At 33.6% G+C, this 10,482-nt stretch overlaps 1 protein-coding gene across 1 annotated transcript; it reads right to left on the reverse strand.

The window, feature by feature from the left end:
• Nucleotides 1-1,150: 1,150 nt before the first annotated feature.
• Nucleotides 1,151-8,909, reverse strand: LOC146949489 (epstein-barr nuclear antigen). The gene is made up of 7 exons (XM_085745451.1): nucleotides 8,215-8,909; nucleotides 6,369-6,608; nucleotides 5,778-5,867; nucleotides 4,768-4,917; nucleotides 4,510-4,634; nucleotides 3,997-4,126; nucleotides 1,151-1,674 (listed from the first exon to the last, which is right to left on the reverse strand). Exons 1-7 carry the CDS (start codon nucleotides 8,746-8,748, stop codon nucleotides 1,549-1,551), a joined length of 1,395 nt encoding a protein of 464 aa, XP_085601577.1. The 5' UTR covers nucleotides 8,749-8,909; the 3' UTR covers nucleotides 1,151-1,548.
• Between the last annotated feature and the right edge of the window lie 1,573 nt (nucleotides 8,910-10,482).

Raw genomic sequence — 10,482 nt, forward strand, 5'->3', positions numbered from 1 at the left:
CACCACACCTTATCTCATATTTCATCTAATAACAAGCTGAAAGGAAGAAAAGAAACAAAATCGTTCCCCTTTTTTATTCTTGCATAAAAGAAAGAAATGGATGAGAAATTTCTCAAAAATTGGTTCAAGGGATACCAAAGATGGTGGAGAAGAATAAATAAAGAATTTAAAACATAAGGACTTAAAGGAAATTAGGGATTTGTGGTTACCTATTCATGGCATTCTTGACATCAAGCTAAAATTTAGTTCATCATCTACTTCTGAAAATCCAAAAGTAACATAGAATCTCATTCAAAACCTCTCTTAGGCTGCGCTAGAGAATGTTAATGTTTGCGTGCATGTATATTGCGATAATCCTACATTATTTGATACTGTTATACGTAGGAATGCATATTTTGAGTTTATATTATCTACTATAGAGATTACCATTTTGAGATAACATGATAGGACGAGGAATTATGCAACAAAGGTTACCCTTACTATTCTGTATGAGTTTTATTTGAATGATAATATTATTGTTATAGTTTAATTTGGGGAAAATGGTTTTATCCCTCGCGGTTTTGGATTTTGGGTTAATTGATAAAATTTATGTCATATAGTGGATTATGGTCGAAAGAGAGAATTTGAAATATTTTTCTGCTAAAAAGAATCGGACATAGATGGATTAAAATGGATGTAATAGGATTAGGAGCTAGAGATATCGTTTTTCAGTGAAATCAATTGGATTTGATTGCTAGTTTAAAGTACTTCGTCTTTGTAAAATTTGATAGTTTTCAATTAATTGCACATTTTTTTATGATATTATGAAGTAGGTTATTATTCTTCATAAAGTTCTCTGAACCTATCAGTTAGGAATAATTATTATATTTTGAGCTAGAAAACTACGGTCTTAATTAGTAATTGAAAATCATCACAGTCAAATTGATACACAATTTGGTGTAACCAGATTTCTAAGGGGCGTGGCTAAAGAAATCTACGAATTATCAAGGTGATTCATTTTTGAGAGAGAGAGATACACTCAACGGTACCATCTTAACTTTTCCAATTATATTTACCTCTAAATTCATATTTTGGGATATCTTAAAAAAAAATTAAGCTAAATGTCAGAAGTTACAAGACCCTCACAAAACAAAAACTAAAACAAAATCCATGACTAATTCTTCCCTTTCATTGCTGAAATAAAATTGCTTGAGAAATTGAACCAAAGCTCTCTCTCTCGCAAAGGCAAGATCCTTCACTAATAATCTTTACAACACGAATGCTAATACTAATGAAAAAGATAGAGATGTTAAGCTTGCAAAACAATTATGAAATTCAATATAGTAAGTATACTGAGCTCCAACATATCATAAATTGAGCCAAACCATAAAAAAAATGGCAAAAATATGTACCAATCTGACTAGATTTTTCTATTCACATAAACACCGCAAGCTTTTGGTGTTAGGAGTATAATGTTGTGGATGAACCGAACCGAACCAAACCAAACCTATGTACACTTCTCATTGAAAAAATATAGAAAAGATGGTGTCACGAATTTGAAGGGTATCATCAAAATTCAATGCCACTGTTTATCTGAACGGAGAAAGAAGGACGTCCAACGCTGCAGAGGGGAGTATCAACTCTCAGAACAAGACCTGACTTCCCAACATTTCCATTCCATTTTGACCTACCAATCTGCACACACCATAAAAGTGACCCAAGAAATCATTTACAGCGTCATGGATGATAAGCACTCTTGCTTCATAATGAACTTGTGGGAAAAAAAGCTTAATAATGGTATTCAAGCATTCAATAATCAATGCAGATTAATATTCATGTCACAGATTAATATTCATGTCACAGCATATTTTGTGAATCCCAATAGTATGAAACTGAATAAGAAAATACATGGTATGCAACTAATTACACATACATATATATTCACGTTGCATGGCTTTTTTGCTTCTAATAGGAATTTATGGTTTTTTTTGGCCAAGTCCCACACCAAGTAGTATAAAATGCTCGGTGTTGTCAGGTTCTTCCCCTGTAATAATAGCTGGTTTTTAAGGAAGAATTCCTCAAGCACTTGAATACATATCAAATGGTATCGGTTAAGGAAGAATTCCTCAAGCATATCAAATGGTATCAGAGTTGGTTATTGGCGACTCAGAAAGAGCTGCCTACAAATGAATTGGCCGAAAAAGCCGAGTAAGAGTAAAGTGTTGACAAGTGGAAACACTCGATACTCACAGACAGTGCTATGATAGGGATTTGGGCATTGTGGAGAGCCCAAGTCTCTCTAGTATGGCTCAGTGGAGTATTTATATGACCCGATTCTTACCCTTCATAGCTAGCTTTTAAGAAAGGGTTCCCCAAGTGTTCGGACACTTATCAACCTCTTTTTTTAAGGTTGTTTTTAAGTGATGAGAACCCGAAATTCAAAATCAGAAATTACGTAGAGAAATATAGATCAAATTCAAACAACGGAAAATGGAACGTATTTAATTGATGAAGAAACAAAAAAAAAATAGAAGGGAAAGAATCCAAATCTACTCCAAAGCCATGCTCCTCAGTCCTCAGAGAAGGAGAAAACGGTCTCTCCCTAACCATAAAGGTTCACTCCAATATTTTTGCATAACCCTCACAATTCACTCATCTCACATTTTATATTACTAAGGCATAACAAACCTGCCAACTAAGCAGCCTACCCCCACTCTTTATTTACCATACATCCTTACCTGCTCTTTATTAAATTATAACTTTCCTCATCAACCCTCACTCGGGTCTCTATCATTAAGCCACTAGTATGTTATATACAAAAGAATTGACTTCCTACATTCCTTAGTAGTACAAATATTACGCATAGAAAGTCAAATCTATTGCATTTGACATATTAGTGCCTTCATAAAAACATTAATAGCAATTAGCAGATACATAAGTTTATACGTAAGGAAAGTACCAGCCAGATACACTAATAGCTTAGCTTATGTAGTGCTATCAATATTTAAAGTTAAAAGGATCTTCAGCTTGTCTCAATCCAGCAACATAAACTAAAATAGTATTTCATATATTTCCACCGAAAATATGACAAAATTATAACTTCTAGCAAATTAAATGCAAACTAATTTTTTTCTTTCAAAGAGGAAAAGGAGACCAAAGAAAACTATAGGTTCGACTATCAAGAGAAATATAAAATTAAATGGTATATCTTTATAGATGGTCAATGACCAAATATCAGGACGTTATTTATATATATGGTGCATGACAAAATATATTAAGGCATGTTTAGTCCATGTAACATAACTAACCCCACATAATGATAAAAGGCATTTCGCATTCATAAACTAATAATCGTAATTCTATATTTAATGAACAACAAATGTTTTAACCAGTGTTGTCAAGATCACGCTATAGATCGTGAGATTGTACAATCTTGCGCGTCACAGTGAGTCCACCAAGTTGGATCGGGCCCAAGATCAGAGAAGAGGGCGGAGCAAGCAGCCAGAGTGGAAGAGTGCAAAATCGCGAGATTGGCGCTCCGTTTCGCATCTGCATAGGATGTGTGACCCGGTTGACCCGACTTGTTTCGACCCGGCTCCTCAGCTAACCATTTTGCCCGATTCTGGACAGAATTCGACCCCCGCTCTCTCAATTGAATCAATTTAGGTTTTGGGAAATTGTGAGAATTTATCAGAACCGCTCCAAATGGAAATTTCTCAGAATTGGGAATTTCAATCAATTCCCTCTCTTCTTTTACTTTTTCTATAAATTTCTATCATTCCTTTACACTTCTCATCTCTCACTCTGCAAATTATAGCAATTCCAAAGTTCCTCATTTTACCCCACAAAAGGTTATTTTTCTTAGTTTATTTTATAATTTTGTCTATTAGGTGGGATCTTAGGATCCTTGTTACGATCCTACAATCTACGCTTTTTCTATACCCCAACGATCTTTAGTGAAGCAAACTTAAGTTTTCCATAAGTCAAGCACAAGTTAAGATTGGTAAAAAAACTTACAGATACTGAAGCAAACGCGGAAGGATAGGTTGTCATGGCACATCCACAAATTAGATTAAGTTGCTCTTCGATTGAATGAATGAGTTCAGCCCTCAACCCTGGATTGCTTCCACCAAATGTAGGGCACACACTGACATTGTATAGAACATCATAATGATCAAAGTGTGCGAAATGAAGTTACATCGAAAAGATCGGAGACATTGATGACAGCTAAATTACAAAAATATAGCTAAAAGAACAAATATATAAAATTCTGAAATAATTCAATACCTTATCAAATCAACTTATTATGGTGTTTTATATGACATTTAAAATATAAGTAAATGTGTACTATTAAATTACATGGCTACAAATGACGAAATTATCTAAAATATGGTTATCGATATAATATTAACATGATTCAACTGTTTATTTGCTAAAAATCCCATCATCTAACACAATTATTAGAAACAACATTATGCTATGTTTGACACTTGGTGTCAACAGATCCTGTAAAAGAATTGTAAATTTTACCTGAATTGAACAGTTGGCCTCACAAGGAGACCAGACCTCTTCCAAGCTAGCGCTTGACAAACACCAAAGGAAAACGATTTATCAGGCCATTGTATCATTGGTGTGATTCTCGTTCCCCATTTGTTCTAAGAAAAAAGAAGTAGAAGATATCAGTTCCAATGCATAAGGAAATCGGTTCAAAACCACTAAACCCTAACTTATTGTAAATTTTGAACATCATTTTCATTATCTCCTTCGTTAACTTGGATTCTATCTAACCTTGCAGGAATAGCTGAATCTCATTTCACCGGGATATTGACCCTGGGCTTGAAGAAGACCTCCACAAATAGGAAGGAAAGCACTCGTACTTAAACCCTCACCAGATACATAGGTTAGTTGCCCATTTGGAAATTGAAGATCCACAAATGACTGCATCCAAAGAGAGAGCAAAGGAAGACAACGATAAGAAACGTATACAAATTGTAATTCATACAGGCTTATCAAAATATTGGATTCAGTATTTCATGCATAAATAAGGGTTAACTTATTAAGAGGAGGCAGCGAGAGAATATTTTTATAATAATAGAATATTTTTATTTATATACGGTGTGCAATGATGTATTTATGTTGAATAAAATTCAAGGCACCAACTATTACCTCAAAAAAAAAAAAAAAACTATTATTGATACTAACATTAACCTTCAACTCTAAAAGACAAGGAAACAAAATATGAAAGTCATTCCTGACGAGGATTAAGCTTATTGAGAATCTACAAAATATTAGTATTCTAGATACTCTAACACTCCCTCCTCAAGTAAAAGCTTGTTGAGGAATTAAGCTTGTTCCAATTAAACGTGAAAAGGAAAAATGAAAAATAAAATATTACATTAGATGCTCAACAAAACAACATCCAGAACCAGACACAGGAATAGGATATGAGACCAGTAATAAAGGGAAAATTTGAAAAACTAATAAATATTATAGCTAATTGTATTGTTATGAACCAAATTAACTACCTTTCTTAACAACTGTACATTAGGCAAATGAATCTTAGGATAATGGATGGAGGAAGTAGCAATGAAAGACAATAATGATAATTTCAACATTATGTATTGGATAAAGAGTAACATAAATAGTCCTTCATTATAATTGGATAAAAAAATTAAATAAAATCGTATTTAAGAGCAAACATAAGCAATTACGTCGGAAAACTATATCATAAACATCGTCATGGCACTGTGCAAAAAATTCAACAAAAAAAAAAAACATAACAGTTCATATCAACTTACACAAGCTACGGGATTCAAGCAAAGCATGGACATCAACAGCCACCGTCGGTGTTTTGACCACACTGCTGGACAAAGAGAATGCATTCCGTTCTGACAGTCAGAAAATGACCACGTGAGATTAATACATATAAGGGGGAGACGCTTCATTGACAACATCTTTACAATACTAAAAAAATGTGAAGATTAAATGAGCTATTTTGAAAAGAAAAAAAAAACTTTTAACTATTTTCGGAAGTACAAGACAGAACGATTTTGACAGAAAAACAAAGCCTGTAACTACTAATGTAAATGGTTTCTTTCTTATAAAAATACAGAAAGTATAATAATGTTCAAAATGAACACCCAATAATATGGCCATCATTTGAAATTATACGCAATAGTTTAGAAAGAAAGAAAGTTTGTCAGAAACACATGATAAAGTATGCAGTAAAAAATAATATTAGGGCAAATTATTAAAAGATCGTTAAAACTTTAACACGGATGCTTTTATAGGATCAAAAACAAATTTAACAGGCGTGATTTTTTCCCCTTTCCCATATATTGCAAATTTTATAGCAAAATACACTTTAGTGAGCTGAACCTCATGTTTACCTTTCTGTCGTAGCCATACCATAGCAAATGTTGCTTTGACAAATGAACAGGCAAAAGAAGAGTTGAATCACGGATAAAGAGGAGAGGTCCAAGCTGGACCAGGAAAAGAGAGGAATTTTCATTTCCAGATGTAGAACCACCACGTGATGCCTCTACTCTCCACAAATCTCCCCTTGCAGCTATAGAACCTTCCACTTCTTGAGTTCTACTATCATAAGTTGACGTAAAATTTATAACTCCCTGAACATGACAAAATATAACTAGTAAATGAAATAGCAAGATAAGCAATACAAACTAAAGATTCCACATCTTCCACGCATGCATTTCAAAATAGATGTTGAATGTAATAAATATTTCCAAACTAAAAATTGCAATTTGAAGGATCGTAGGATATATGGAATTTTAGGAGCTACAACTACCACGAGGGATTCAATTACATGTCTATGCTCCACATAGTATATCAATTATAGAGTAGAGATTCTAACCAAACAGCAAGTCAATACTAACAACCGACGTACTTTTGAATGTTAAAATGATCAGTGTGAAATACAAAATAATTTGGTCTATACCAGCAAATGTAAGTGATTATTATTAGAAATGAGTTCTACTTTATATATGCAAGGGAAATTTTTCGTCAATGAGATACCACAAATTTCCACTACAGATTTAACAGCCTGATATGTTAGGAAAACATTTGTTCAGCTCTTGCTTTTTATACGACTGTACCACTATGCTTAAGTTTCTCTTTACACATCATGAATTCCAAAAGAAATCATAAACAGAATGCACAGAAAAAAAACTACAGTGCAAAATTGTGCATTTTAACAATCCTTTCCTAACACCACAATTTTTTCAACAAAGACATAATCATGCATTGCATTAGTTCATGGTTTAGACAAAAAACCATGTCCTAATCAAAATATCCACTAAACTTTGCACAAAACAAAATTCTAGAAATAAACTGTCTCTAAACACAAACACACCAATTCATAACAAACTATAACACCCAATTACTTCAACATCCTCCACCATTTCACACGACAATTATTCTCTATCCATAATAAAATAGTTAAGCAGCTACTAAAAATCACTTTCCCATCCAACAGTTCACTAAATTTTGCAGATAACAAAATTCTAGAAAGGAAAACTGTCTCTATAAACACAAACACACCGATTCATACCAAACCATAACACCCAATTACTTCAACACTCTACCCCATTTCACAAAAAAATTGTTCTCCTATGCATAATAAAATAGTTAAGCAGCTACTACAAATCACTTCCACATCCAACAATTCATCAATATACCAACAAACAAACACACACATGCAACACCAACACTTCTGATGGAAGGCATGAATGTGATTACGTTCAATTAATTCATTTTTTCAAATTTTACCGGTGTCAACGTCGCAGTGTTCACCCACACGTGATTACATTAAATTAATTCATTTTTTCAAATTTTTACCGATGTCAATGTGTCTCAATGGTTTTTGTATCAATGCTTCATAGACAGACACACCGATGCACATAAATACATGTCATTATAATCATGAACTACATAATATCCAAATCCAAATAAACAACATTAAAAACAACAACAAAAACAATATACAATTTTTCTTTCGAATTAATTCAGTGTTTGTGTAAGTGTCGTGTCCGACACCACACATGTGATTACGTTCAATTAATTCATTTTTTTTTCAAATATTAGCCAGTGTCAACGTGTCAGTTAATGTCACACCGGTGTTTGTGTCTGTGTCAATGTTTCATATATCATATAATCATGAACTACATACATAATATGCAAAACAACACCAAAAACGAAATCCAAATTTTCTTATACCTGTCTCCTACCCAAATGACCAGCAGAACCAAGATTCAACCCACCAATCTCTTCCTCAACACTACCACTAACACTTTCAGAAAACCCATGATTCTTCAACCTCTCACTAAGCAACCCTAAACCCAAATCCTCACTCAAACCAACCCCAACTAAACCCCTCCTCTCTCTCCCTTTCCCCCCAACCCTAACCCCATCCTCCTCCTGCTTAAACGGCACCGGCAACGACCTAAAAAACTGCTGAACCATTCCATTCAAACTAGCACCAAAATCCATCCCAGCTTGACCGATCCGATTACCGATATCGAAAATCGCCGAAACACCATAATCATCAACAGGTAATCCAAAATCCTTCTTCCCAAAACTCTGCGTCGAAAATTCAAGATCAAACAGCTTCGATTTTGGAGGATTTGGCCAAACGAATTGCGGTGGTGTTATGTGTGTGTGAATCAATTCGGTGAAACCTTGGGTAAGTCGGTCAGCTATATCCTGACCATGTCGTTGCACTTCTTCCCATGCTTCGAACGAACTTTCCATGTTTCGTGTTCGGTGTTCGAGAAACAAATAAAATAACGAATCGAAGCGATAAGAGCTGAATCTGAGTTGAGTTAAGATAAGTAAAAATGGTGAAGGGAGGTTGAAGAAATGTGAAATGTGGAAGAATGAAGAATGGTATGTAATGAAAATGAAATTGAAGTGATAAAATAAAAATATTGGAAAATTGAAAAAGGGTGTGTGGGAGTGAGTGCACGCGATGCGTATTGCGCACCTTATATGTATGATTTGGTGACACGTAGCAGTGTTTGTGGATGAGGAATGGTTTTAGATTTGATTTTTGTTAGGACAAGGGTTAACTAAGGGGACAAATTTAATGTGTCTGTGTGTTTGGTGTATTTATTTTCGTTGGATTAAGATTGGACAGTTTAAAATTTAAATATTTTATTTTAGTAGAAAAGTTTTATTGTAATCATGGTTGATTGTAAACTAACGATTGAGGATGTGTTGAATATATAAATTTGTGTTTTTGTGGAATTTTATTTGTTTTAGTTGAAGGATGAGGAATGGGTCATTTGAGAGGGATGAAAGGGAATATCAGTATGGCATGCCAATGAACATTCCAGTTTCCACACGTTATATTAAAGACCATATACTACCAAATCATTGATAAAAAAATTGTCAAAAGAAAAAACAAATCACCAATCAAAACAAAAAAGGCCATACCGTATAAGCCAAATGAGTTGTTTAAGTTTTACAAATAAATTCCTCTAAAAAATGTTTTACAAATAAATTAAGATATGTTTTACAAATAAATTAAGATATTTGAGGACAAAACTATTTTTCTAAATGATCTTACAATTAGAAACAACGAGAGTATAAAATATTTTTTTATTAAACTAACTTTATCAACTATTGTTGTTGGTCCATGTTCTACCACAATAAATGCAAACGCATCTTAATGTGTGTTTGGCTATACGGTACAATTACCACGTCAAGGCCAAAAGCACGGCAAGAACCACGTTTACAATGAAGCTACATATTGTAGCTTTTCCAAATCACGGCAAAAATTGCCTTGGGATGCGAGAAAGTTGCTTCCACCGCCCATCCAAACAAGCACTTAATTAGATTGTAGGGTTGAAAAAATAATTCATTCTACATTGAAAAAAAATGATATGGTTTTTTTTTAACCTTCTAGTTCTCAAAGAAAAAGATTATGGTAATTTAAAATTCGGTAAGATAAATATATCTTGATCAAGAATTGTTTTATCTTAATAAGTTTGTTAACCATTTGAACTCAATTATTTTGTTGATAATATTCATTTTAAAACAAACTCATGACGCAATGAGTAGTAAGATTAGCAACATAATAACAAAACGGAACGAGTAGTAAGATTAGCAAGCAAGACTACTATCCATTTAATTATTATCCACGTAAGAGAGTATCTTTAATGACTATTTTATACTCATTATTATGTTTGAGGAGGTTTTAAGTAGTATCTTCCTAATAAATGCATGGGGGCAGAATCGTTTGGCTGTTTATGTATATATCTTTGCTACCAAACTCATAACGATTGTAGGTAGGGTGTAAGTGGTTCGGATAAAACTAATGAAATCGAAAGTCCAAACTAAACCAAACCGAAAAAATATCCGAACTTGTTTGGTTCGGTTTGAAACCGATCCGAACCAATTGAAACTGATATAATTTGGTTTGGTTCATGGTTTTTCATTTTGACATCCGTGAAACCGATAAACCAATCCGATGATAACCACACT

Source organism: Medicago sativa, chromosome 2 (assembly GCF_051527215.1).
Source record: "Medicago sativa cultivar Bolivia chromosome 2, Bolivia_mono, whole genome shotgun sequence".
Lineage (NCBI taxonomy): Eukaryota > Viridiplantae > Streptophyta > Magnoliopsida > Fabales > Fabaceae > Medicago > Medicago sativa.

Excerpts from the sequence above, each read along its gene's own strand:
- LOC146949489 (XM_085745451.1), bottom strand. The coding sequence starts at position 8,748 with ATGGAAAGTTCGTTCGAAGCATGGGAAGAAGTGCAACGACATGGTCAG. Across the intron at positions 6,609-8,214 it reads GTCATTTGGGTAGGAGACAG|GGAGTTATAAATTTTACGTC; the intron begins GTATAAGAAAAT and ends TGTCATGTTCAG. Across the intron at positions 4,635-4,767 it reads GATTCAGCTATTCCTGCAAG|AACAAATGGGGAACGAGAAT; the intron begins GTTAGATAGAAT and ends CTTTTTTCTTAG.